At 52.7% G+C, this 27646-nt stretch overlaps 3 protein-coding genes across 8 annotated transcripts in view; 2 read left to right on the top strand and 1 right to left on the bottom strand.

Annotated features, from left to right (window-relative positions):
- The first annotated feature begins 285 nt into the window (after nt 1–285).
- On the top strand, nt 286–10939 carry LOC114602776 (uncharacterized). Its single transcript, XM_028741387.2, has 5 exons — nt 286–443; nt 3944–3989; nt 6251–6298; nt 7726–8220; nt 9877–10939. The coding sequence occupies exons 1-5, from the start codon at nt 373–375 to the stop codon at nt 10000–10002; spliced, it is 786 nt and encodes a 261-aa protein (XP_028597220.2). The 5' UTR covers nt 286–372; the 3' UTR covers nt 10003–10939.
- A 2603-nt stretch (nt 10940–13542) lies between these two features.
- On the top strand, nt 13543–23262 carry FAM131C (family with sequence similarity 131 member C). Of its 2 annotated transcripts, none has more exons than XM_028741393.2 (6): nt 13543–13710; nt 17061–17179; nt 17792–17888; nt 20540–20722; nt 21314–21424; nt 21975–23262. In XM_028741393.2, the coding sequence occupies exons 1-6, from the start codon at nt 13689–13691 to the stop codon at nt 22256–22258; spliced, it is 816 nt and encodes a 271-aa protein (XP_028597226.1). In that variant the 5' UTR covers nt 13543–13688; the 3' UTR covers nt 22259–23262. The 2 variants fall into 2 exon arrangements, with proteins under 2 accessions (XP_028597226.1, XP_028597225.2); XM_028741392.2 differs by lacking the exon at nt 13543–13710 and adding an exon at nt 14709–16245.
- An 807-nt stretch (nt 23263–24069) lies between these two features.
- The window catches only part of CLCNKB (chloride voltage-gated channel Kb), a 33485-nt gene continuing 29908 nt past the window's right edge, over nt 24070–27646 (bottom strand). For all 5 annotated transcript variants that reach the window (XM_028741394.2, XM_028741398.2, XM_028741397.2 and 2 more), the window contains 5 exons: nt 27213–27346; nt 26127–26227; nt 25899–25982; nt 24724–24810; nt 24070–24338 (listed from right to left, as the gene is read on the bottom strand). In XM_028741394.2, coding sequence (XP_028597227.2) covers nt 24291–24338; nt 24724–24810; nt 25899–25982; nt 26127–26227; nt 27213–27346 — 454 coding nt within the window. In that variant the 3' untranslated portion in view covers nt 24070–24290. The remainder of the gene's footprint in view (nt 24339–24723; nt 24811–25898; nt 25983–26126; nt 26228–27212; nt 27347–27646) is intronic.

Genomic DNA, 27646 nt, shown 5'->3' with positions numbered 1-27646 from the left:
CCCAGGTGAGCTCAGGTGCAGCAAACCCCGCCCACCTGTGGGGAAGGGAGGGCAGAAATTCTGGGGAAAGGGTTGGGGACGACGACAAATTGTCTTAAACCAAACAGGCTAACTGCCCCTTGGATTCGTCCTCTAAAAGGAGCAGCTGGCTAGCTTTGACCCCTCTAAAGAGGGTAATAAGAAGACGTCACACAAGAAACAGGAAGCGCCGCTCTGTACTGTAACCACCGGCCATCTTGCCGCTCTAGCCGAAGCTTCTCGCTGGTCCTCCTCCGGGCGGGGCTCCCTTTTGAACAAGCCGCTTCCCGGCATCCTCCGCGCTCCACCTGCCACCAATTCAGGGCGCGCGGGGGGTGCCGGGAAACGGGAGGGATGATTCAAATAGAGAGGACGGGAGAGGCGGAGCGAAAGGCCGGTTACAGCAGGAGTCAGATGGCGGACGGGTAAGCGGCTTAACCGCCATAGAGCGTGGCACTGCTAGAAGGGCGTTTCCTGTCTCGGGGGCGGGACGCCTGGGATCCCTAGCTTCCATTAGAATCGGAGACAAAGTCACTGGCTGTGAGGGCAATTGACGCCGCCACCGCCCTGGCAGGAGAACATCCGGGGCTTTGGGGGGGGGGTCGAGCTCTGATTGGCTAGCTGCGTTCTGCGGGCGTGGGAAAAACCCGCAAATCTTTCCGAAATCTCATATGTGTGGTTTTTGCTTTGCTCCGCCCTGGTGTTTTATGCGCGCGGGCGGGGGGGGGGGGAGTGTATAAATACTTTAATAAGTACTTCCATAAATAAACTGATTAATTAAAATGAAATTGTCCTGCAACCGCAGCCCGTGCGGTTATTAGTTTCACTTTGTGTGCGGTGCAAAGTAGGCTGCCTCCAGCCTGTAGATTTATGCAAAAAATAATAATAGATACCCAGGGGCAGCCTTTCAACGGGCAAGTTCCCAGAATGGCTTCTGGCATAAATAATTGTGTGTGTTTATTGCACCCATAAGGGATGTGGGTGGCGCTGTGGGTTAAACCACAGAGCCTAGGACCTGCCAATCAAAAGGTCTGCGGTTCAAATCCCCGCAATGGGGTGAGCTCCGTTGCTCGGTCCCTGCTCCTGCCAACCTAGCAGTTCGAAAGCACATCAAAGGGCAAGTAGATAAATAGGTACCACTCCAGCAGGAAGGTAAACAGTGTTTCCGTGCATTGCTCTGGTTCGCCAGAAGTGGCTTAGTCCTGCTGGCCACATGACCTGGAAGCTGTATGCCAGCTCCCTCTGCCAATAAAGCGAGATGAGCGTCGCAACCCCAGAGTCGGCCACGACTGGACCTAATGGGCAGGGGTCCCTTTACCTTTATTGCACCCATGGACGGTATAAATTAAAGCGGCAACTGTAAAAACACACACAAAACCCCAGCTGTTTAGCCATATAAAAATTCTGGCTTTGGAAACAGCATGATTTTTTTTCAACACCTGAGGAAGCTTGAAGTAAAGGCTGCAGAAACCCTGCACTGGGTAAACCTCTCTGGGGAGGGAGGATGGGGAGTTACTGGCAAGTGAAGAGATTAGAGTGGGTGTGAAAGGGTGGTTTGCAGTTTGTTCCAGTGGAGTTGGGTGTGACCAGAGGCGGGAATCAGTTTTGTAGAGCTTTATATTAAACAAGGTGGTTAGAAGCATTTGTTTGTGAACGATGGAAGCATGATCCAGAAAGAATATATAATAAACAAAAATCTGCCCTTATTCCCTTATAGAGTCCTTTGTAGGTTCTCCATCAGGAGAATATTGAGAAGCAAAGCAGCTCGTAAGCCTGATCTTTATTGAAACTGTTGCAACTAGTTACCTGTTAATGGTCACTTGATTGGATACCCTGGGGAGCCTGGCCAGTCTTTTGTAATGACAAATACTTAGTTCCTGAGCCAGGTCACAGGCTCACCCTATTCATACACAGACATACCCTTAAGACAGGGTTTGTGAAGGAAAAGACATTTGGAGGCTTTTCCATTTTCCTTGGACCTTGCAGAGAAATATTTGAGGTCAATTTGGGAGGGACAAAATGGTTTCAGGACTTTTTCTGTGGGGTTTCAGACATGTGGTTTATATATGCAGTTAAGAACATTTATTTTATATATATATATATATATATATATATATATATATATATATATATATATATATAATTAAAAATAATTAAAAACACAGTATAGGCACAAACAAATCTCAGAGAAGGAAAATGTAAATGTACTTCTGTAAAATGCACAAGGGAAATGTGATGGAAATGTAATTAAATAAGAAAGACTCTGTTAAGTGGTGATTATATTGGTACACACCACCCCAATCTCTGAGCTGCGTGAGATTCCAATCATCTTGGCGTTTACCCAGGGTCTGTGTTTCCTTTGGAAGTTAGGCACAGCAGAAACTGTAGTGTCTTTATGATATATGGTTTATTTTCACTCTCTCACACACACACATATATATATACACAACCTGAGTCTACGGGGAGAGAGGGTTCAGAGCATTCATATCTGCAGAAGATTATTTGGTCTTCTGAATCATTTAGCTCAGTCAGTAGAGCATGAGACTCTTAAGATCGTAGGTTCACACCCCACGTTGGAAAAAAAGATTGCTGCATTGCAGGTTGGAGTAGATGACCCTCACGGTCCCTTCCAACTCTACAATTCTATGATTCTATTATTGTTAGGAGCAGCAGGCTTAGGTCTACAAGCAGAGGAACCAGCCATGCTGCCTGTCCCTTTGTTACAGCCTGCTCCAGCTAGCCCACCGAGAGTTCTACTGGCCCTCCTCCTTCCTTGCTTTTCAAACCTCTTGCAAAATGCCACAATTTCCCTTGCCATCCAAGCCTGAAATTCTAAACCTAGCCTTTGCCTGCTCACCGTACTACATGGGAGGAGGAGCTTGCACTCATCTGATGTCAGGCAGTACCACCTCCTTTTGTACTATATGATGGTTCTTCTCCCCAGGTGATTCCTGGTCAAGAAACCGATTCATCACTGCTATATCTGCATCTGGCCCCCAGGTTGACTCCAAGCATTTATTAATACCTCACATTTACTCTATAAATTATGGATGCCTTGAACCCACAAACACTGGCACCCAAAACTTGTAACAATATGTAAGGATTACAATGTGCAGGATTAAAATGAACTACAATTTAAACTACATTAGCCCACCTAAATTCTACCAACTCTCTGGCTAACATTTATAACATTTCCAAGTGTCCTGACCATATAGCATTTTAGTTTAAGAAAGAGACAGAGCTCCAAATTCAGAGTGGAATTCTAGGAAATAGAATCAATTTCAGATGGAAAGTAGTGGAGAGCAATTTGGCATGCAGGATAGAGAATACTGGAAAATCTGAATAAAATACAAGTCTATCCTAAAATAATGATTTAAATGTAATATATAATAGAAAAGGCTGACCCTCACTGTTTTCTTTTTGGCCAAAAGTATAGAATGAGAAAAGGAAAATAACCCATATTCGAAGTTGTCCACAAGCCAAAACCAAAACAGTTTTAGTGCCATAAAAATGATTGGGTACCATGTGATAAGAGAGAAGGAATGTCTGTGGAAAACGCAGCACAGAAACACCTAATGCAGCACAAATTATTCCAGCAGCAAGAATGAAATCTATAAGCAAAGGTATATTTGTGGCTTCCAGAGAAGAGATAAATTACAGAATAAAAAGGTATGGGGAGGGGGGCTGCTTACGTGAAAAAGAGATGAATTTGGAATCTCGGACTTCTTCACAACACTCCCCCCTCCCCAGCTTGTGTGGCTGGTTCATTTCATTCCCCCTTTTGCTTGCAACTAAAAACTTTCTGCATTGGTAAAAGTGTCCTTTCCTCTGTGAGGGGAGCCCCTGCCTCATCTTCTCAGTCCCTTCTTCAGGGTTGAAAATTTGTTGTTTTTCTTCAGGACACTGACTGGATTTCCCTTTCTAGGTGTGCAGACAGCATGCAGTCAGTTGACCTCCTTGAGAAGAACTTGGTGAGTTTTCCTCCCACCTTCTTGCTGTGGATGGATGGCTCTTTGGATGGCGGGGGGGGGGGTGCAACACCTCCCTCCTTCCTTATTTCTTTGAAGCCTTTGTATCCTGTTGTGTTCATTCTTTCTCTGCAATGTCTTTCCTGGGAGAAAAGGTGAATGGGGATGTAATAAACAATAATCTGCCCTTATTCCCTTATGGGGGACACAAAAGCCCTCATAGAGTCCTTTGTAGGAGAAGGAGGAGGACCCAGAACCAAGGTGTGCCTGCCCTTATATAGACATTTTGAATTGCCCACCTTGAAGTCAAAGACCACCCCCAGAAACATCATAACTACATCACAGAAAGGGCGGGCTAAGGCAGAAGTCTGAGTGGGTTGTTTACCTCCTGCCTGGCAAGTTACCTGTTAATGCTTACTTGATTGGATACCCTGGGGAGCCTGGCCAGTCTTTTGTAATGATAAATACTTAGTTCCTGAGCCAGATCACAGGCTCACCCTCTTCATACACAGACCTACCCTTAAGACAGGATTTGTGAAGGAAAAGACACCGGGGAGGCTCCTCCATTTGACCTTGCAGAGAAAACACCTGGTCAGCCTGGGAGTCAAAATGGCTCCATGGCTGCTCTCCTGTGCAGCTTCAGACATGTGGCCTATATATCTATGTATGTGTTTGCTTGGTACAGTGCTGCCTCGCAAGAAGAAATTAATCCGTTCTGCGAGTCTCTTTGTCTTGCGGTTTTTTCATCTTGCGAAGCATGGCTATTAGCGGCTTAGCGGCTATTAACGGCTTAGCGGCTTTAAGAAAAAGGAAACAAACCCGCAAGAACTCGCAAGACGTTTCGTAGGGAAATTCGTCTTGCGGAGCGACTCAAAAAAGGAAAACCCTTTCGTCTAGCGAGTTTTTCGTCTTGCGAGGCATTCGTCTTGCGGGGCACCACTGTACATAAATGAACCTTTATTATATACACAAGACCTTTATTTATTTCAGGGAGCAACTTGGCTTAGGGAAGTTGCAGTGGGGTTTTCCTCTGGGATTGCAAAATGGTGGCTTCCAGCTCTGTCCTGGAGGCCCCTTATTTTCCCCAGATATATAAACTGGGATTCCCCACTTCGTGGCCCAGCATAGGCAGACATGGGTCCCAGAAAGGCAGCATGCTGCTGCTGCTGAGTTTATTTCTTCTTCTTCAAATGCTCCAGGAGCACACCTTGTCTAACTGCTGAAATGAAGGAGTGTCTCACCTGGAGACAGGACCACCAGCTTTGGTACATGGGGGGGGGGGGGATTGTGAGCTTGGACTCCACTGATTTCTTCTGTCACCCTGGTGATCCTGTAGCTCTTAGAGCTGGATCCTTAAAGGGGCGCTTGGAACGGCTGGGTAGGAGGCATGATTTGAACAGGGTTGTTGACTAAGAGAATCTGCCAGGAGCAGAGACTTTTCAGGCTGCTTCATAAGTCCAGGATATCCGCCAAAAATAGCATCCGGGCGGAATTCCCGACAATCGACAAAAAATGTCCGGGAAAACCTGCGCATATGGCAACCCTTGTTTGCAAATTTACCAAAAATAGTTTTAAAAAAACCTTCTTTGAAAGATGGCAGGCGTAGGGTTGGACCCTGCCAATGGCATAGACCGGGTGTGTGTGTGCAGAAATCACACCTCTCCACTCTGGCTAGGCGCCTGTCTGCACACTCCCTGGACTGCTCCTCGGCTGCTCTGGGAGGCCGGGCACAACTCCTTGCCAAGGGCACAAGAGAGCCTAGGTGCACCTCCAGTGTGGTGTAGTGGTTAAGAGCGGTGGACTCGTAATCTGGTGAACTGGGTTTGATTCCCCGCTCCTCCACATGCAGCTGCTGGGTGACCTTGGGCCAGTCACACTTCTCTGACGTCTCTCAGCCCCACTCACCTCACAGAGTGTTTGTTGTGGGGGAGGAAGGGAAAGGAGAATGTTAGCCACTTTGAGACTCCTTCAGGTAGTGATAAAGCGGGATATCAAATCCAAACTCTTTCTTCTTCTTCCCTCAACACCCAGTGTGGCCAATGGTCAGGGATGGTAGTGATGGAAAACAACATCCTTACCCCTGACAAAAGTTCTCTTTCCACTACCTAAGCCACCCAGGCAGCCTTTTCTGATCTCTCTGTGTGAGGATGGGGGTCCTGAGTGTCTGTCCCTTCACTGCAAGGGGGGGTGCTGGATATATTGGGGAGATGGCCTTTGTGGGCGCCGATTCCAGTCTTCACGCCTATATCTGTCTTGTTCCCCAGAAAAAAATCCAGGACCACTTATCCCTTCTAGACAAGCTTCAGATGAAGGTGAGAGCAGGCTTCGCTCCTTGGGGGGCTGGTGGGGGGCAACAACAGGCAAGAAATGGGATCTAGGCTTTCATGAGCTGCTGGGGGAATGGGCATCTAATGGGGGACCCTCCTGAGCCACCTTGTGGTGCAAGTTCAGCTTTTTGAGTTGAAACAAAAGGGAGGCAGCTCTGGAGAGTTAGGCAGGGAGGACGGGTGGTAGGCAGGCACAGGCTGGTGATGATTGTGACCCTCATTGTGCTATGTGGAGGAAGCGCTGCAGCTCAGCACTAGAGCACCTGCTCTGCATGCAGAAGGCCCAGGTTCAGTCCCCACTGGTAGCATCTCCAGGGAGGGCTGGGAAAAGACTTCCCTACCTGAATTCCTGGAGAGAGCTGCTGCCGGTCAGTGTCAACCATGCTGAGCTTGCAGGACCAAGGGTCTGCCTCTGTATTGAGCAGCTTAACAGAGGGCCACCACTGTGTCAGAGCCCTTGCTTGGCTTGCAGAAGGACCCAGGTTCAATCCGCAGCAATGTCTCCAGGTAAGGCTGAGAGTGTCTCCTGCCTGCACCCTGGGGAGCCGCTGCTGCCAGGCAGTGTGGGCAACACTGAGCTAGGCAAACCGTGAGAGTAGGGCTCTGATTATGTTTTTGTTGTATATATTTTGTTTTTGTATATATTTTGTATATATTTTGAGTAGCACTGGCATGGTAAAAGTGGAGCATTGCAGTAACTCGAAAACGATAAGGCAGAGGAAATTTTCATTCATACCAGCGACTTGAGATAATCCAGTACAGTGGTACCTCGGGTTAAGTACTTAATTTGTTCCAGAGGTCTATTCTTAACCTGAAGCACCACTTTAGCTAATGGGGCCTCCCGCTGCCACCGCGAAATTTCTGATCTCATCCTGAAGCAAAGTTCTTAACCTGAAGCACTATTTCTGGGTTAGCGGAGTCTGTAACCTGAAGTGTATGTAACCCGAGGTACCACTGTACAGCCATTTTAAGGAAAATATGAAATGTGGTTTGTTTGTTTTTAATGTGATCTGTCATGGAATCCCATTGGAGAAGATAACAATGGTTATCCAGATGTCGTTGCTGGTTGCAAAGGGGCCCCCATTCACACTTCAGGGCCACCACTGTTCCTGTTGGAGCAACATGGCTCATGGGCAGGGAAGGTTGAGACTGCAGCCCAGCTATAGCTGGCGAGGGGGACACAGACTCCCCCTATGTGTGCTCAAAGAAGGCCAGGTTGTGGGGAGGGCAGCAGGGGCAGCAAACAAGTGACGGTCTGCTTCAACTATGGCCCCCCATATCTTGTTGGCCCCCAACTCCCACCAGTCCCAAGAGTCAGCATGGGTGGCCAGTGGTGAGAGATGTTAATGGGAGCTGTAGCAGCTGTGAGCCCTGTTTAAACATATTTTCTGAGTACTCCTTTGACATCCTAGGTGACAGATGTTTGTGTGGGGTGTGAGGAGACCCGCCGTGACATGGAGGCCGAGGAGGAGAGGCTGGCGGAGCTGGAAGCCCAGCTGAAGAGCCAGGATGACACGTTGGACGAGGAGGAGGATGACGAGGAGGAGGAGGAGGATGACGATGACGACGATGAGAAGGAGAATGGTATACTGGAGACGGTCAGGACCAACATAGCTCAGTTGAGGGTAAAGATAGAAGCCATGTCCCAGGAGGCAACTGAGCTGGCGGCCGATTTGACCAGGTGTGCCCAGCAGAAGATGGTCTTGGCAGCAGGCCTTGAGGAGGTCCTGAAGGGCAAGCAAGGTGCCCATCAGCGGCGGGCTGAGCCCCTTTCCTGTGACCAGAAAGCAAAGCGCCTGAAAGAGGATGGAGGAGAAGGAGACCAGGAGGTCCCAGCCCCGTCTCTACCGCTGCAAGAGGAGGCAGGTGGTGACCTCAGAGCAGAGGACCCTTCTCTCCACGAAGAGGTGAGCTCTGGGGAGGGCCTGGTTTGGCTCTAATGGGGTGTTCTGGGCTTAAAGGCCAGAGGGGCATCTCCTGCAGGGGTGTCTCCTTGGAGAAGGGATGTAGTTCAGTGGCAGAGCAGATGGTCCCTGCTGGCAGCATCTCCAGGTAGGGCTGGGAATGTCCCCAACCATAAGAAGAGCTTGCTGGGTCAGACCAATGAGCCACTTAGCAGCCCGGCATCGTGGTTGAACAGTTGCCTGTGGGAAGCACAGGAGCATTCGATTGGAGCACATTAGCACTTTCTCCCCTCCTGTGGTTTCCAGCAACCGGCATTCAGAAGCATTGATGCCTCCAACTGCAAAGGCAGAGCACAGCCATCGTGGCGAGGAGCCTGGCGTGCCACTGCTGCCCATCAGTGTAGGCAGTATTGAGCTAGATTGGCCAGTGGAAGGAAGGATAGCTCAGTTGGTAGAGCACGAGACTCTTAATCTCAGGGCCATGAGTTCAAGACCCACACTGGGCAAAATATTCCTGCATTGCATGGCCCCTTCCAACTCTTGTGATTCTGTGGTCTAAGGCAGGGATTGGGGAGACCTGTGGCCTTCCAGATTTTTCTGGACTACAACTCCCAGCATCCCTGGCCACTGGCTCTGCTGGCTGCTGCACATTTTAAGGGTCCAGCATGATCTGGAAGGCACTGGCCTAAGGCAGCAAGAGAACGGGGGCTTCCTTACTCCGTCACTGGGCCCAGGCTGGCAAGCAGTTCTGTCTGCAGCCACCTGTTTCACTTCCCACAATTCCCCAGGCCAATGCTAGGTTCAGGGGCATTGTGGGTAATTTTAAAAGGGTGGCTTCATCCGGCCTGCTGCTTGGAGTACTTGGGCCATAGTGATGGGTGCTCAGCAGTGCCAGGGAGTCTGTATACGAAGAGGTCTGAGTGAATCCTAGGGAGGCAGAGGAGAGAATGAGCCCTATATAGAAGGTGCAGCAATGTGAGGGAGGCCCCTGACTCAATTCTGGCGCTACCTGAAGCAAAAGGGCTCTGGATCTATCAGCTGTTCCTGACTGGCTGCAGAAGCTGAGTCAGTTCGCTGGCCGGGCTGCTTCTAAAGCCATGCCTTGTTGCTCCTGCAGGTCACGAGATTTATCTGAGCAGAGGCGGGGGTATGTTCTCCTCATTTCTCACTGGGTGTGAAGAAGGGCACTCTGTAAGCCCTGGTGGTGGTGATGTAGTCGTTAGTGTTGCACCAGGGTCTGGGGGAACCAGGGTTCGAATCCCCACTGGGCCAGGATGATACACTCTGGGTGTGACCTTGGGCCGGTCACTGCCTCTCTCAGCCTAACCTACCTCGAGGGTCGTTGTGGGCATTGATTGAGGGAGAGAACTATGCACACCACTTTGGAGAAAAAGGTGGGAGATAAATTCAGTGAGTAACTAAAATAATAAAGTTATGGGGTCGGAGCATGAAGAAACAGTGTGGAAATTGGAGAAAAAGGTGGGAGATAAATTCAGTGAGTAACTAAAATAATAAAGTTCCTGGATTGTAGGGTTGGGGCATGAAGAAACAGTGTGGTTGAGCCCAGGAAAATGGGGGTGGCGGGCAGTTGTTGTGGGGTGGGGGGCATTGCTGGAGCTGCAGACCTCTTGGCCCTGAGGACTCTGTTTCTCCCCGCAGGCTGACATCGGAGCCCTCCAGACCAGCTGCTCACCCCCTACTGAACAACACCCTATCCTGGCAACAGTGGGGCTGGGTTGTCGTGCCACTGAGGAGGAGGAGGAGCTGGACTTAACAAGCAGTTGACCTCAAATGAGCTTCCAAATGCTGGGGTTGGTGGGGTGAGACGAATTGTGCTTTACACACAATTGGGAGACTTGGACTGATACCTTTGGGGCAAAAGTGTTTGTTGATTTACTTGGGAAGTTGCCACAGAGAAGAGAGTGGCCAGAATCCAGGACGAAAAGGCTCCAGCAACTTTTAACTCCTCTCCATCCCTCCGCCAACATCCCCTCCCAAGAATTAACGCTGACCTATGACCTCCCCCACCACCACCGCCATTGACCAAAAGTTGTCTTCAATTAAGTGTGGTGCAACTGTGGACTGGCTGCTTGTAAGTTGTTTTCCAGTGTGCCACGTACGTGTTTTTTGTTTTTCTGGGGAGAGAGACCCCAGCTGGAATTCTCTGCAAGCCTTTTTAACAGGAAAATAATCCTGCCGGTTTTCTCTGTGCCAGACATTCTTTCTTCCCTTCTAGTCCGTCACAGCTGATCAACGGGAGGCAATAGGGCAGATCTCCAAGCAGAAAAGGGTCTGTGCTTTCAGGATCCCAGAGACTCTCAACAATTTTAGCACAGTCCCACAGTCAGGGCATTTCTGCCTAGGAAGGATTGCAGTGCAAACAGCTGCCTGCCTTTAAAAAACAAAAACAAAAACTTGTGCTTTGTTTTGAAGTGCATCTTGCTCTTTTATCGACAAATGCACTGTTTGCATAGCGATTTTCCTTCTGCTGAATATTTTTCTCCCAGTTTGGAAGTGGTTTAGTGCCCGAGCTCCAGTTCCCTTCTTGAGATCCTCCTCTTCCTCCTAAGACTTTGTTTTTGGACAGCCTCTGGTTTTGTACGGAGTGGCCTTATTTTTAAATGTGTCCTGCTATGTACAATGATCCTGCTTAAAAACGTGTTTCATCCCTGTGGGTGTCTTTTTGACTATTTTGGATTTCGAATAAAGTCCTTTGAACTTGCGCTGTCGCAGACATTTTCCTCTTAAGGACTTGCCCCGTGCGCAGAGCAGAGCTCTAAAAAGTGGAATCGAGAAGTGTAAGAGCAGCCCATCTGGTCCAGCACCCTGTCCTCCACACTGGCCCACCAGAGGCCCCGAAGGGAAGAAGCCCGTAAGCAAGACCCAAAATGCCAAATCACCACCAGCAGCAGCAGCAGCAACACGCTTCCCTTCACTTGCAATCCCCATCACTGGCATCCTTCTGTATGCATTGACCCCTGGGGGAGAGGTACTTGGGCCCCATCCATGTCCCATTGTCTCTCTTGTACAGTGGTGCCTCGCAAGACGAAAATAATCCGTTCCGCGAGTCTCTTCATCTTGCAGTTTTTTCGTCTTGCGAAGCAAGCCCATTAGCGGCTTAGCGGGCTTAGCGGATCAGCTGATTAGCGGATCAGCTGTTAAGCAGCTTAGCAGATCAGCTGTTAAGCGGCTTAGCGGCTTAGCGGATCAGCTGATAAACGCTTAGCGGCTTGGGGAAAAGGGGGGGGGGAGGAAAAAAACCCTGCAGGAACTCGCAAGACATTTTCGTCTTGCGAAGCAAGCCCATAGGAAATTCGTTTTGCGAAGCACCTCCAAAATGGAAAACCCTTTCGTCTAGCGGGTTTTCCGTCTTGCGAGGCATTCGTCTTGCAGGGCACCACTGTACAACGCCAAGCAGTGGAGTCAGGTGTCCTCTGCATTCATGGGGCCAGAGAGGCTCCTGTATCCCTTTCTAAAGGGTGGAGGGTAAAGGCTACCCATGGCTGTGTGCATGCAGAACTCCCAGGTTTAATACCCTGCGGGCAGCATCTCTGCGTTAGATTCGGAGAGACTCCCTGCCTTCAGTCCTGGAAAACTGCTGCCAGCCAGTGTAGACAATACTGAGCTAGATGGACCCAATGGTCTGACTCGTGCCAGAGGTGTCTGCAAACCTGACACAAATATCTCTCTGCCAGCGCCCAACCCCTGTTTCCCAGAGTTTTCGACCTTTTTTAAGGGGGGGGGCACTTCGGTCCAGCTTGTTTACATCGCGTGGTTCGACGCGCACCCGGCACAGCACGTAGGAGGTGCCCAGATCGCAGCCCAGGTGGCCTCCCGCGAAGCCTGCCTCTAAGCGCCCGGTGCCCCTTAACAGCCCCCGTCTGGGGGGGGGGGCTTCACCACAGGAGGGCCAGCAAGCAGATCAGGTGGCCTGCCAGCTGTGCCATCCTTGCTCGGGGCCAGGATCGCACAGCGCGCTTCCCTGCTCCGCTCGCAGACTCCGCAGGGAGGTGCACAGGCCGCGACAAGGTCAGAGAGGGGCGCCCCGCCCCCGATCGCGCCCGTCAGGCAACCGCAACCAGGCACGCTGGCAGGAGGGGAGCCAGATGCAGCACTCTTCGATGGGTGGCTGAGAGGAGAGGAGTGGGCTGCCCCAGAGCGGGGAAGGGAGTGCGTCCTGACTCTCCTTCCCAGACTCTCAGCCTGTGGCGCCCTCCAAAATCTGGTGCCCTGGCACCCCGCGCCACTACCATCTATGGGTAAGACGCCCCTGGGCAGCCTCAACCCAGCTGGGTGAGAATCCCTTGCAGATTGCTGCGCATTTGTAGCAGTGACCAGAGGAGGGATGACTGCAGGGAGCAGTGCAGAGAGAAGAAATGCCACGGTGCATCGGCACAACTGGATGCCTTCGTCTGCCCCAGCTGCAACAAAACATGTCTCTCTCCTGCACCAGTCTCTCCAGCCACAGCAGGAGCTATAACTCTCCAGTGGGTTGACTTCACCCCTGAAGGTGCACTCTTTTGTTGTCTACTGAGACAGACAGATGCCAACCAACTGAACCATTCACCCTCTGTGCCCTGCCCAACGTGCATATGTGCCCTGGGCGCCAGCAAACTGTGCTACGCCACTGCCCTTCACACACACACCCACACCCAAATTGAGGGGACTGCACCCTTGCAAAGTTGATGGACGTTGCAATTCAAACGTTTTGTGTGCAAAGTTTTTTGTGATCGATTATGCGCCCCCCAGTATTTTATTCAAGTGAGCACCCCTGCTGGCCAGCCACTGCTGCCAGCCCGAGTAGGCAACCCCAGGGCTCGTTTCCAAGGCGCAAGAGCTCCCTCTCCTGACAAAAGGGGTCCCAGCTGCTAGTTTCCACACTGAATAGGGGCAGAGCTCCAGGCAGACGGGTTTCTATCCTTAGGTCCTTGCTTTGGACTGCAATAACTTCGGGGGCAGCTGCTTGTTCACGCTGTTCTGGCAACTTCGTCGCCCCCCTCCCGCCCCCCAAAAGCCGTCGGGAGTCGCGACGGGTGGCGTCGTGGGAACCGCCGGCAGGATGCTAATCCCGGCTCATCTGCCCAGCGGAGAGCGTCCGGCTCCCGCGCCCGTATTTCAATGGGTCTACTCTGAGGAGCACCCAAAGCCCTCGCGCCTGACCCCGGAGAAGGAGGGGGCTGCCGTTGCGCGGAGGCTTTTCCGGCGAGGAAAGCGCTTTCCCCTCCGCCTGGGGGGTCCCCGGCGCCCCTCCGCTTCGTCGGAGGCGCGGCGATCTCCGCCCCGAGGAGCGCGCGGCGTCGGGCGGCTGGGCTGGGCTGGGCTGAGCGTGTGGGGGCGCCGCCCCTCGACGGAGGCAGCTCCGCCGCCTCGCTTCAGGCGCCGCCGCCGCCGGGAAAGGAGCAAGGCGGACGCGCGGGCGGCTCCGGGTGCCTCCTCGATGCGCCCCGGCGGGGAGGGCAGCGGCGGCCGCCATGGGGTCGTGCGTGACCAAAGGTGAGCCTCTCCGCCGCGCCGCCCAAGGGGAAGGGGGAGAGGGGCTCCCTTCCTCCGCCGGGGACGAGTTAGCAGAGCCGCCGCCCTTGGGGACGGGGAGGGAGGGCGAGAAGGGTCTGCGCCTCTCCCTCCCCATCCCCGGGACGCCCGGACTGCTGGGGGGGGGGGCGCGCTGGGCTCAGCTAATCCGCCCCCCACCCGCTTCTTGTCGCGCTTCCTTCCGCGCGGCTGCTCAGCAGCGGAGGGACCAGAATCGCGCCCGGCGGGGGGAGCCTCTTCTTCTTTTCCTCACCGCCCCTCCCTTCGCAGTCGCTGGGAAGGGAGACGCTTGGGAAGGACCTGAGGTGCGGCAGGTCCTGGGTTCGGATTCTGCCTCCCCGTCAAGGCCCCTGGAGAGACGTGGGAGGGGGGCAGCCAGAGGGCTGGAGAACACGTGGACTGGTAGGAAACAGGACCCCTGCTGCCCCTTCCCCCCAACCATAGCTGTCAACTTTTCCCTTTTCTTGCAAGGAATCCTATTCGGAATAAGGAAATTTCCCTTTAAAAAAAAAGGAAAACGTTGACACCTATGCCCATAACCCAGAGCAGCAGCAGCTGGGACCCCCGGGCTCCCTCCGAATCCAGAGACACGCCTCCACATCCATTGCCAGCCCCACTAGCCTCCCTGTTGCTGCCAGCTGAGATGGCTAAATGGGGCCTCCACACCCAGCAGCAGTCTACCTCTGCACAGCCACAGTTGTGGGTTTCTAGGGAGGCACCTGCTTGGTCTCTCCAGGGAAGGAGGAAGCTGGGCTAGATGAGCCCACCATGGTCTGATCCAGCAGGGCTCTTGTTTGTATTTTACACATGCTCAGTAAAGGTAAAGGGACCCCGACCGTTAGGTCAAGTCTCGGACGACTCTGGGGTTGCGGCGCTCATCTTGCTTTACTGGCCGAGGGAGCCGGCGTACTGCTTCCGGGTCATGTGGCCAGCAGGACTAAGCCGCTTCTGGCAAACCAGAGCAGCGCACGGAAATGCTGTTTACCTTCCCGCCAGAGAGGTACCTATTTATCTACTTGCACTTGACGTGCTTTCGAACTGCTAGGTTGGCAGGAGCTGGGACCGAGCAACGGGAGCTCACCCCCCCGTCTCGGGGATTCGCACTGCCGACCTTCCGATCGGCAAGCCCTAGGGTGTGATCCAAGCTGGTACTGGGGATCAACTTAAGATGGGGACAAAGCAGCTCCCTAGAACCAACAGGCCTCTTGGAGTGAGCAGCCGTGAGTGCCAGCTTTTGACTCACACAGAGACCTTCCCCAAGCGTGGGGGCTCTGCTGGGTTCTTAAGCAAGGGAGGAAACTTGCAAAGGAAGAGGAAGACTGTGAGCTTATGACATGGGAAGAAGGCCGTGTAAACAGAGCCTTAACTCCCTGGGAAGTGGGAGATGTGCAGAGCAGCAACAGGGCTTCTCTGTGTGCGATTCTGTGATTCCATCCCCTGCCGGCAGCCGATTTCAGCTTCTCTTGTTTGCACCAGACTGTCTGAGACTGTTGAGACAAAGGTGAGGAGAGACTAAGAAACGCAGTCCCTGGGGAGAGAGGGAAGCTCAGGGAAGATTCAAATCAAGGCACCTTTGGCAAACTGAGTGAGGTGGGGTCATGGAAGTGAAGGAAATAGCTGCTCTAGGCAAAGACTGGACGAAATGGAGCGAGCCCTGGCTCCTTTCTGCAGAGCAAAGGACTGAAACAGGCTCTGTTGGAAATCAGTGAGGACTAGAACCTTATATGTAGAGCAGAGGGGGCGTGATGGCGAAGATTCTCGGCTCCTCCAAGCCGAGGCACAATGGATCAAGCCCAAAGGTCAAGCTTTTGGCGTTGACTTACAGAGCCAGTCCTGGGCATATGAAGGCGTAAAAAAGAAAGGTGCCTCTGAGCATGTGCAAAATGCCAACCTCCTCCCTCCCTCCCTGACCACCACTGTGTCTCCTCTGTCTGGGATTAGTAGGTGGTGGGTCCTGGCAGGCGCCCTTCCACTCCCCTCGCGCCCCTTTAAAGGTGTCTGGGGGTTCCTGCTGGTTCTCAGTCACCACTTTTCTCCTGAAAGGAGCCCCCCACTAAAAAGGGGGGGTGTTGATCCACATAGGCGCCTTTCTGAATGCAAAAAGAGCAGCTGCGGAACAGAGCTTTTGGGTTTGTCCTGAGTCCCCCTGGCTCCCCGGCTCCCTGCTGGAAGATGCGTCATCCAAACCCATTTGAAGTGTGTTTATTTCATTGCCTCGGATGTGAGGTGACTCGAAAATTTAAGGAACAGGAGACCTGCTGGATCCAGCCAAAGGCCTCTGAGCCCAGCCTCCTGTCCTTGTGGCAGCCAACCAGAAGGGAGACGACCTGAGCATAACGCCAGCGCACTCCCAGCTTGCGATTCCTCGTATTCAGACTGCCGGATTAGGTCATAGCCATAACCTTTGGCAGCTGTAATCCTCCTCTATGAATTTGTCTAGTCCTCCCCCCTCAAAAAAGCCATCTAGGTTGGTGGTTATCATTGCCTCCTGCTGGGGTGAGTTCCATTGTTTAAATCTGTGCAGGGCATCCGTTTTATATGTACAGTGGTACCTCGGGTTAAGTACTTAATTCGTTCCGGAGGTCCGTTCTTAACCTGAAACTGTTCTTAACCTGAAGCACCACTTTAGCTAATGGGGCCTCCTGCTGCCGTCGTGCCAACAGAGCACAATTTCGGTTCTCGTCCTGAAGCAAAGTTCTTAACCTGAGGTAACCTGAAGCGTATGTAACCCGAGGTACCACTGTAATAATAATAATAATAATAATAATAATAATAATAATAATAATAATAATAATAATAATAATTTATACCCCGCCCATCTAGCTGAGTTTCCCCAGCCACTCTGGGTGGTTCCCAATCGAGTGTTAAAAACAATACAGCATTAAATATTAAAACTTCCCTAAACAGGGCTGCCTTGAGATGTCTTTTAAAGATAAGATAGCTGCTTATTTCCTTCACATCTGAAGGGAGGGCGTTCCACAGGGCGGGCGCCACCACCGAGAAGGCCCTCTGTCTGGTTCCCTGTAACTTCACTTCTCGCAATGAGGGAACCACCAGAAGGCCCTCTGAATCTCCCACCATTCAGCTTCGCTGAGTGATCCCACTGGGTCCAAATGTTATGAGAGAGGGAGAGGGAGGGGGGGAAACATTTCTTTCTTTCTCAATACCAGGCATAATCTTACATGTTTCTATCATGATCCTAACTCGGGGGGGGGGGGTAGAGGTCACAGCAGGACAGCCCCCTCCCCATCCAGGAGGCCTTTCTGCCTCCAGAAGCTCTGCTGATGGTTCCCTTCTGCTCCTTCTTCCAGATTTCCTCACAAGCGCCCACAAGGACCAGCCTGTTGTCACCCCTCAGCTGGAAAGCCCCCCTGTTGCCCCCCAAGAGAGCCATGGCCTTTCCAATGCCCCAGAGAAGGATGGCAGCGAGGTAACTGCTTTTGGCATGACCCATCTCCCTCCCTTGGGAATGGTGGTGGACCTGTGGAGCTCCTAGATTTCTGGTCTCCTGTGCCTGCACTGACTGGCAGCAGTGGCTTTCCGGGGTCTCAGGTGGCAGGCGTTCCCAGCCCTACCAGGAGATTCCAAGGACAGAACCCGGGCACCTTCTGCAAGCCAAGCAGGTGCTCTTCCTTTGAGACATAAGAAATGTCCGTATCCTGAGTCAGACCATGGGATCCCATCTAGCTCAATACTGTCCACACGGATGGGCAGCGGCTTCTCTGTTGATTCAGGCACAGGCAGTTTTTCCCCAGGAGATGCTGCCTGGGATTGAACCTGGGACCTTCTGCATGCCAAGCCGGCGCTCTACCTCTGAGCTATGGCCATTCCTGGTGCCAGAGACCCCGAAAGAGTCACTGCAAAACAGAACAGGCAGCAGTGGGCCCGGTGGGCAGATAACTTTCTCTCTTGCCTAATTTGGCTTCCTCCACCCAAAAGCAGGTGATGCACCTGTCAGAATGAATCCCCCCTCTTTCCCCAGTCCTGCTCTTTCACTCCCCCCACTCCTGACCCCCACTCCATCTGTTTTCTCTTCTTGCAGAAATGCTTCAAGCCCTCTGGCGGGCTCCTCTCCAGTGGAGACACCGGCTCCCCCCGCACCTACCACGTGACGGCCCTAGCCACCTCTTCCCTGGGGGGTAGGTACACCTGCTCTCCCCCTCGCACCCTTGACTTCTAGAATTGCACCATGTGTTCTGCTTCTTCCAGGCTTTGGCCCTCTCTCTGTTTCCAAATGCGCTCTTCAGAACATCTCTGGAAAACCAATAATAATAATAATAATAATTATTATTATTATTATTATTATTATTATTATTATTATTATTATTTATACCCCAGCCACTCTGGGCGGCTTCCAACAAAATATTAAAATACAGTAATCCATCAAACATTAAAAGCTTCCCTAAACAGGGCTGTCTTCAGATGTCTTCTAAAAGTCTGGTAGTTATTTTTCTCTTTGACATCTGGTGGGAGGGCGTTCCAGAGGGCAGGTGCCACTACCAAGAAGGCCCTCTGCCTGCTTCCCTGTAACTTGGCTTCTCGCAGTGAGGCAACCGCCAGAAGGCCCTCAGCGCTGGACCTCAGTGTCCGGGCAGAACGATGGGGGTGGGGACGCTCCTTCAGATATACTGGACTGAGGCCGTTTAGGGCTTTAAAGGTCAGCACCAACACTTTGAATTGTGCTCGGAAACGTCCTGGGAGCCAACCCATAAGCAGGGCAAGATTTAGCAAAACAATTCCACACGCATCCTTTGCCTGTCTCCCCAGCTCTGCTACTTTGGAACAAGGTGTTTGCATTTAGCTGTCATGGCCAACGACTGTTCCTGAACCAATTCTCCAGGAATGGCATTGTCTCCTCTTTTATTTTATTTTTTAAAGCAGTCTTAAGTTTCCCATAGCTGCATTTCCATGCCAAGGAGTGCTTCACCTGTTGAATTTCTGGCTGCTAGCTGCTGTTCATAAAGGTAAAGGTAAAAGTACCCCTGCCTGTACGGGCCAGTCTTGACAGACTCTAGGGTTGTGTGCCCATCTCACTCAGGAGGCCGGGGGCCAGCGCTGTCCGGAGACACTTCCGGGTCACGTGGCCAGCGTGACATCGCTGCTCTGGCGAGCCAGCGCAGCACACGGAAACGCTGTTTACCTTCCTGCTAGTAAGCGGTCCCTATTTATCTACTTGCACCCGGGGGTGCTTTCGAACTGCTAGGTTGGCAGGCGCTGGGACAGAGCAACGGGAGCGCACCCCGCCGCGGGGATTCGAACCGCCGACCTTTCAATCGGCAAGCCCTAGGCGCTGAGGCTTTTACCCACAGCGCCACCCGCGTCCCCTGCTGTTCATAGGGGCCTGCTAGAAGCAGAGAGAGAAAATACCCACTTAAAGTGGCATGTGTAGTTTGTGTTGAGAAAATGGTCCCAAGAGAACCAAAGGAAGACATGAGGAAACAGTTCCTGCTATGGTGGATCACAATATAATTGGCTCATTTGTGAAAGAGCTGGATGTCAACACTCCTGCCTTCTGGGGGCCTGGGTAAGCACCAGCCCACAAAATAGAATAAAGGTAAAGGGACCCCTGACCGTTAGGTCCAGTCGTGGCCGACTCTGGGGTTGCGGCGCTCATCTCGCTTTATTGGCCGAGGGAGCCGGCGTACAGCTTCCGGGTCATGTGGCCAGCATGACTAAGCCGCTTCTGGCGAACCAGAGCAGCGCACGGAAATGCCGTTTAGCTTTCCGCCGCAGTGGTACCTATTTATCTACTTGCACTTTGACGTGCTTTCAAAATGCTAGGTTGACTGAGCAACGGGAGCTCACCCCGTCGTGGGGATTCGAACCACGACCTTCTGATCAGCAAGTCCTAGGCTCTGTGTTTCAACCCATAGCGCCACCTGTGTCCCTCACAAAATAGAACACTACAATGCAAAAGGAGCAAAAACCGATCTGAATGTTCTGCCATTAAATGGTGCAGATTCTGAAACATGTCGGGCATAGCCTGTGAATCCTGTTGCATAGCAGGCGGTTGTGTGAATCCCTTCGGGAGACCTGGGTAATTCCTTGCTTCCAGGGCCCCCTGTTGGGACTTTGGCATCTGGATTAAAAAGTCACCCAGCACCCTTTCCAAGGGGCCTGGACCACCGCTCCTTTTTTGCCTGCCACCATGGCAATCCCAGATTTGCAGGCCCTGGCATCCTCTTGGCTCGCCCTCTCGCAGAGCAGCAGGGGGAGCAATGTGACCGAGTCTCTTTTGGTGCTGTTCTGAGTTCTGCTCCGTTTATTTCTGGCGGGTGCCAGCTTGACGAGGCAGGTGGGTTGCTAACCACAGAAAGGCACAGCTGAAATCTGCTGTTCTCCCTTGCAAGCAAAGATGTGTCGGGCAGAAGGAGACGCAGAACGCAGTTGTTTTCACCCAATACGTTTATTGCACTAGCCAAAGGCGATTCCTTGCAAGGTAGCAACCTACAAATATATGGTGGTTTTTATGATGTGTTTTTATCTTGCGTTTTTATGCTGTGAACCACCCCGAGATGTACGGTGCGCAAAATAAATAAATGTATAGAACATGCATTCATCATATAAACCAGGCATTAGTAATATGAGGAAAGCAAAATCGGAATTACCGGCAGTGAGCTCAGCTTCCGATTTAACCTTCCAATCTACAAAACAGTATTATTGTACGGGGCATTTGTTCCCATGGAAACCTTCCTGCAAGGCTCTCAGTGGGGCTGGCATAGATTCCGTCCCTCTGTTCCCAAGTGTGCTTATTGTGCCTCCTCCATCTTTGCTGCCCCCCCCCCCCCAGGCCTCGTTCAGAGCATCAAAGACCACGTCACCAAGCCCACAGCCATGGCCCGTGGCCGCGTGGCCCACCTCATTGAGTGGAAGGGCTGGAGCGCTCCAAGGACGGGCTGGGAGCAGGCCCTGACGGAGGAGGAAATCTACGCCGACCTCACCGATGAGCTGAAGGAGGCCTGGTTTGCAGCAGGTCAGTAGTGGGGCTGGGGCCTTGCAATCCCATAAAGGAGGCGCCTGCACCTCTCCTCTGAAACTGCTCGTGAAGGCTGCTTGCATACACTTCAGAGTGCCATGGCGCTCACGGGAGGAACTGTAGCATGTCAAGGGGTGCTGGGAACTGTAGCTGTCTGTGAGGGATCTCCTCCCAGCTCTCGGCTCCCAGGATTCTTTGGGGGAAAGCCATGGCTGTTAAAAGTGGTGTTAAGAGCTCCTTAAATGCATGGCACAAATGTCACCTTTTCCAAGCATCCCGGAAGAGGAAACTGCAGTAAATTTTGACCGAGTCTTCCTCCTTATAATCCAGGAAGGAACTGGGTGGCATAGGGGGTCATACGCTGTGTCAGTCCCAGCTGCAAAGCAGCCCTCAGCTTTGTTCCCAAGAAAGCCGGGACGTTCTAGATCAGGAGGGGCTCCCTTTTGGGGGGTGGGGAAGGTGCGATGGTTTATTTAGGCTAAGCCTGGCTTGCAGCTTCATTCTCCGAGACCTGCGAGGGTCCAGGCAGGGCTGGCATGGGCCGGCTGCTTCCCTCACATCTTCTGCCCTCTGCCTTCCCCCGCCCAGGTGTGGCTGAGCAGTTTGCCATCGCCGAAGCCACGCTGAGCGCCTGGTCCTCCCTGGATGAAGAGGAGCTGAATTATGGGGGGGATTCACAGGAAGGCCCCCAGCTCCAAGGTAACTTCCAACCCACCTCTGGTTCTCCCCATTTTTTTATGTTGTTGTGTGGGGGGGGGGTCATAGTAGACCCAATGAAATTAATGATGCTAAATTAGTTACGTCTGTCAGCTTCAATGAGCATTGGGTCTCTCCATCCTTGAAGGCTTTTGTGAATCAGTTGCGCCCTGTTATCCTTTGAGGATGCTATAGGTCCAGGTGACCCTTGCCCCCCCCCCATGCTCTTGATCTTCCCCTCCCACCATCCCTCACCATTGGCCCTGGTAGCTGAGGAGAGTCTCACTCACAACATCATCTGTTGGGGGGGGCACAGATTCCCCATCCCTGATACACAGGAATCTGCCTTATATTGAGTCAGGCCACTGGTCCATCTAGATCAGTGTTGTCTACTCTGACTGGCAGCAATGGGTTCAAACCCTACCTAGAAATGCTGCTGACAGGGATTGAACCAGGGGCCTTCTGTATGCAAAGTAGCAGCTCTCTACCCCTGAACCGCAGCCCCTTCCCCAAATTTACCGTAATTAATAATAATAATTTCTCCTCCTTCCAGACCTGAGAGGCCTCTATCTGTCGCCGGGGACCTTTCTCCTCACCCCGCAGGGCACAGGGAGCCCCTCCAACTTGGACAGCAGCCTCCCGGCCTTCTCCCTCTCCAGCTGCAAGTCCCCCCTCACCACCGGCTGGAGCACCCCGATGGACAGCCTGGCGAAGGGCTTGCCCCAGGAAGCGGGGCAGGAGAGCCCCGTGGGGTCATTGTGGCTCCAGCGCAGCAGCACCTCCCTCCGATACGTTGACAGCAGCTCCCTCTCGGAGGACGAGGTGTTCTATAACTAGAGGACTCTGGAGGGAGGACAGAGGCTGGGCTGGGGGCTTGGGTCAAGGGTTCCACCGTCGCATCTGGCAGGTGTTCCTGAGCATTCGAGGAGGTTCTTCAAATTGTGGCACCCTTGGATGACGTCTGCTTGCTCAAGCAAGCCCTGGAGGAGGTCACGACAGTTGAATCACTTCAATCATACGCTCCTCCTATGGGTGCACCCCCCCAACACCTCCCCCCCCAAAGCAGTTGTTGCTTTTTTGGTGGGTATAATCTCACTGCTAGGTAAAAGGTAAAGGGACCCCTGACCATTAGGTCCAGTCGTGGCCGACTCTGGGGTTGCGGCGCTCATCTCGCTTTATTGGCCGAGGGAGCTGGCATACAGCTTCCGGGTCATGTGGCCAGCATCACTAAGCCGCTTCTGGTGAACCAGAGCAGCGCCTGGAAACGCCGTTTACCCTCCCGCCGGAGCGGTACCTATTTATCTACTTGCACTTTGATGTGCTTTCCAACTGCTAGTTTGGCAGGAGCAGGGACTGAGCAACTGGAGCTCACCCCGTCACGAGGATTTGATCCGCCGACTTTCTGTTTAGCAAGTCCTAGGCTCTGTGGTTTAACCCACAGCGCCACCCGCGTCCCAATCTCACTGCTAAAGCCCTTTTATTTAAACTGAACCTCCAGGGCCGCTCTGTTTACTAGCCCCAGGGTGCCTGGGTTTGGTAGGGGCAGCCAAGGAGGCCTCTGAAGATGGCGGCACGTAGGCAAAGGTCTTTTGGGCCGAGTGCCCCACTCCCATCTTCCCACGTCTGCGAGAGCCGCCAAATGGCCACCTTCCGTCTGCTTGCTTGGTTTGCAGAACGAGATCGGGGCAAACCCCTCGCTCTTTCCTCCAGGGGAGTCTGCTTGGCCGGCTGGGGGGAGATACCTGCTTTGAGGGACCTCGTTGCTCCTCCACCCTGCCCCACCTCCACCCTCCAGCTCAGTGTGTATATTTGTAAATAATAAAAGAGATATTGCACAGAAATTGCCTCCATGTAGCCAGAGTCTGCTAACTGCTGGAAAGAAGCTCAGAGCCCTGTTGCAACAAGGGACAAGCAGAGGAAGGGGACCGAGATGACAAAGGGCCAGCCGTATGAGGAACAGTTGAAGGAGCTGGGTATGCTTGGCCTGGAAAAGAGGAGACTGAAAGGAGATACGAGAGCCATCTTCAAATATCTGAAGGGCTGTCCCATGGAAGATGGAACAAGCTTGTCTTTTCCTGCTCTGGAAGGTAGGACTCCTACCAATGGCTTCAAAAAAGGAGATTCCAATGAAACACCAAGAAGAATTTTCTGATGGACAGTTTGGACAGTGGAATGGTCTCCCTTGGGAGGTTGTAGACTCTCCTTCCTTGGAGGTTTTTAAGCAGAGGTTGGATGGCCATCTGTCATGGATGCTTTAGCTGAGGTTTCTGCATCATTGGGGGGTTGGGCTAGATGACCCTCAGGGGTCCCTTCCAACTCTCAATTCTATGAAGGAAGCAGGGACCAATTTATATGTGATTCTTTTGCACTTTAAGCTGTTCTTGCAGGAAATCGGCTCTGGACATGCTTTGATTGCAAAGGAAATGCCACCATACAGCTCCCTCTTTCCCTTGCCCAGTGGTGGCGCTCCTAGGAGCAGGAGGTGGGGTTTTTTAAGACACCCCCCCCAAAAAAATTCACATTATTCTGTACCACCCTGGAAACCACTGGAACACCCCCACACACCCCAGAAATTCAGGTGGTGAATTTGGGGGTCCCTTTCAACTCAGCCCAAATATTAGCACAGACCTTCCATCATATTGTAAAAATAATAATAATAGGGTTTTATATTTTTCAGTTGTTTAAAGGTTTCAGTTGCTAAAGGTTTCAAGACATGCCGAGAACTTATGCTTCCATCCTGGACCTCCCCGTCCATCCCCATTTGCCACCAAAGGTGTGAAAATACATCTGTAATTTGCTCTTGACACCAGGTAACATTCAATCTCCTTCCATCGCAGTTTCGAATCCCGTCTGGTCCTCTGTGGTCTCCTCATTTTGCTGCTTTGGGATTTGCCAGGTCTTCGATGGCTTTCCTCACCTGAAGGAAAAAGAAGGAAGGAAGCTGAGAGCTGGATGGGAAGTGGGGTGGATGTTTTCACACTGCAAGCAGCTTGGAAGCAGTTTAACTGCCCTAGTTTCCTGCAACCCCTGATGGGGAACTGGGAACTCCTTCCTCAAGAAACACTTATTCCTCCTGCCTTTCTCAGAAGCACTCTGAGTGTGCTGTAAGCTGTTCTCCCACCAACAACCCTACGAGGTAGGTCAGGCTGAGAGCATGACCTGCCCAGAGTCACCCGGTGTATTTTGCGGCTGAGGGCAGGAGGGGATTCGAATGCAGTTCTCCCCCTTCTGCAGCTCTCTGAGTTCAGGATCCAGCCCCATCCTCTCCCAATCTGCCCCGCTTTAGAGCGCCAGCCAGCTACCTCGTTCCTGGAGACAACGCCAACCACCTTCCCCAGTTGCGTGACAAAGGCTCTCTGAAGGTTCAGAAGCTCAAAAAGGTTGTGCACCTGTGGGGAGAGAAATGGGGAGGAGAGAGATGGGGGGAAGGTCAGGATGGTGATGTGGGGTAAAGGTAAAGGGGAAAGGGACCCCTGACCATTAGGTCCAGTCGTGGCCGACTCTGGGGTTGCGGTGCTCATCTCGCATTATTGGCCAAGGGAGCCGGCGTACAGCTTCCGGGTCATGTGGCCAGCAGGACTAAGCTGCTTCTGGCCAACTAGAGCAGCGCAAGGAAACGCCGTTTACCTTCCTGCCGGAGCGATTCCTATTTATCTACTTGCACTTTGATGTGCTTTCAAACTGCTAGGTTGGCAGGAGCAGGGTCCGAGCAACGGGAGCTCACCCCATTGCGGGGATTTGAACCGCCGACTTTCTGATCAGCAAGCCCAAGAGGCTCAGTGGTTTAACCCACAGCGCCACCCGCGTCCCAGGATGTGGGGTAGCCCCTGCCTATAGCTCCTTTAACAAGGCTCATTGCATCTCGAAAAGCCAACCCATTTCCCTGGTGACAGCAGCATCTTGTGAGAAGCGCATGCACCACACACAGAGAATGCCCCTTTTCCTTCATTTTCACAGAGCAGGGTGTGTGCACAGAGGTAGGATCCTGTTCCACTCTCTCAGGAACCCTGTCAGGGAGGCTGGAGGAAGGGCCCAACAGCCAAGAATACACAGCTGTGTGTTTTTTCCTTTTCCAAGAAGCAGCCCCACAAAGGCTGTGGCAGGAAAACTAGTGTTGGGAGGCAGGCAGAAAATGCTTCGCCTTTCCCATCCCCAAAGGATCTTTCTCTCTGTAATAAAAATTAAAAATCCCCTACTTCCACACACCCACCCTCTGCCCTGGCCTCCCCCCAAAGACCTAGGCAGGCCTTTTGCCCTGTTTCCCAGGGTGGGAAATGTGCCCCGATGGTGCAGAACGCGAAGGCAGCCACAACAGCCCTCCCTGCCATTATTCTAAAGCAGGTGACATACGGAGGTAGACTCCTCCTGGTCATGGAGGCTCCATTTCACTGTAAACAAATAAAGGGGTGTGCCAGAGCCAAGAGCACTTCCTGCCATGCTTCATCTGATAACTCTCGCCTGTCTGTCAGCCATTTACCTGGTGTAGGGACATCCATGGGGAAAGCTGTAGGGTCACAGGGCTGATGGCGCAGGATCCTTCCAAGGTCTGGGCAGATGGAGGCTGCAGGAGAGATTGGGGAGGAATAAAATCTTGCAGGGTGTGGCAATTGGGCGGTGTGGGGCACATGCAACTCTGGCTGCCCCCCTCCCTCCACACACAGCAGAAGGCGGCTCCCATCTCAGCCTCTGGGGGCTTGTGACCCACCTCTTCCCCCTGTGCCTTGTGGGGCAAGCTGGCATCATCCTGGGTCTGGAGGAACTTGATCAGCTCAGATCTCTGGATCATCCCCAGCAACATGGCTGTCTCTGCGGGCGAGAGGAGGTGGAAGGAAAAGGCCTTAAAAGGGCTCGGCTGCAGGATCAGGCCAAAGAGGGTCTTGTCGAGCCCAGCACCCCGGGAAGAAGATGAGATGGGCTGGATTAGGCCTGCCTTAGTCTAGCTCCCTCCCCCCGCTGCCCAGCGGTCACCCAGCTGTGCCTGATTGGAGGCCCACCCGCAGGACCCCACTAGGGATCCCCACAACAACTGGTCCTCCAGCAGCATCCTGCCTCCAATAGTGGCATCCTAGAACTGTAGGGGTGTAAGGGCCCCCCAAGGGTCATCTAGTCCAACCCCCTTGCAACACAAGAGGTAGAAGAGAACTAGGTCCCCTCCACCGAGGCCTATGCTGGAACAAGGGGGCAGCTCCCGCTCTAGATCTCTTCGTGGACTGTGGCGGAGGTGTCTGGGTAAGTACCCTGACGCCTCCTGAGCATGGGCAAAGAGCAAGTCCCCGCTGCTTCTCAATTCCTGCTGTTTCTCCCCTTCTGTCTCAGTTCCATGCTATGGTTTCCCCCCAAAAGTGAGCGAGAGTGACGCTGGCCGGATGGGCAGAGCCTCAGGTGGGCCGCCTTGGCTGGACAGGGGCCTCAACACACCCACAAAGTGGGAAGTGAAATAAAGCCCCAGGCCTGATGCCACAGGGAAGGCCATGGGGGTTTGGGAAATAGCGGGAGGGGAGAACCAGGAACCCAGCATTGCAGGGCTTCCTTCCCCCTCAGAAAACTCATTAAGTCCCAGTACAGTGGTACCTCTGGTTGCGAACAGGATCCGTTCCGGAGGCCCATTCGCAACAAGAAAAGAGCGCAACCCACAGTGGCGCGTCTGTGCATGCGCGGGTTGCGATTCGCAACTTCTGCACATGCGCGTGACGTCATTTTGCGTAACCCTTTCCGGTACTTCCGGGTCACCGCGGGACGTATCCTGAAAGAACGCAACATGAAGTGGACGTAACATGAGATATGACTGTACCAGCATTGTCCACCACCGGGTACTCGGAGTCGTCTGTCGAGGTGACTGTGCTGAGGATTTCCTGGAAAGTGGCATCCCTGGGCAGGTAGACGAATTTGGTGTTCATGAACTCCTCTGTGGTGACCTTGTAGGAGCTGCAGGCGGGAGAAAGTGGCGTCAGAATGACCCCAGAGAGAGCCCAGTAATGGCAGAGCAAAGATTCCCAGAGGGTCTGCGGGCTGTTAAAAGGCCTGTGAATTGACAGCATGCGCACAGCCCACCAGTGAATGTGTGCCCTGCCCTGGAATATAGGGACCTAGGAAGCTGCCTTCTACGGAGTCAGCCCATCTAGCTTTATAGTGTCCACACTGGTCGGCAGCAATGGGTCTGCAGGGTTTCAGGCAGATTCTAACCCTACCTGTATTTATCAGTGGTCTTGCTAATAAATACATTTT

The sequence above is a fragment of the Podarcis muralis genome, chromosome 7 (assembly GCF_964188315.1).
Source record: "Podarcis muralis chromosome 7, rPodMur119.hap1.1, whole genome shotgun sequence".
Lineage (NCBI taxonomy): Eukaryota > Metazoa > Chordata > Lepidosauria > Squamata > Lacertidae > Podarcis > Podarcis muralis.
This window is presented reverse-complemented; position numbering and strand designations above follow the sequence as displayed.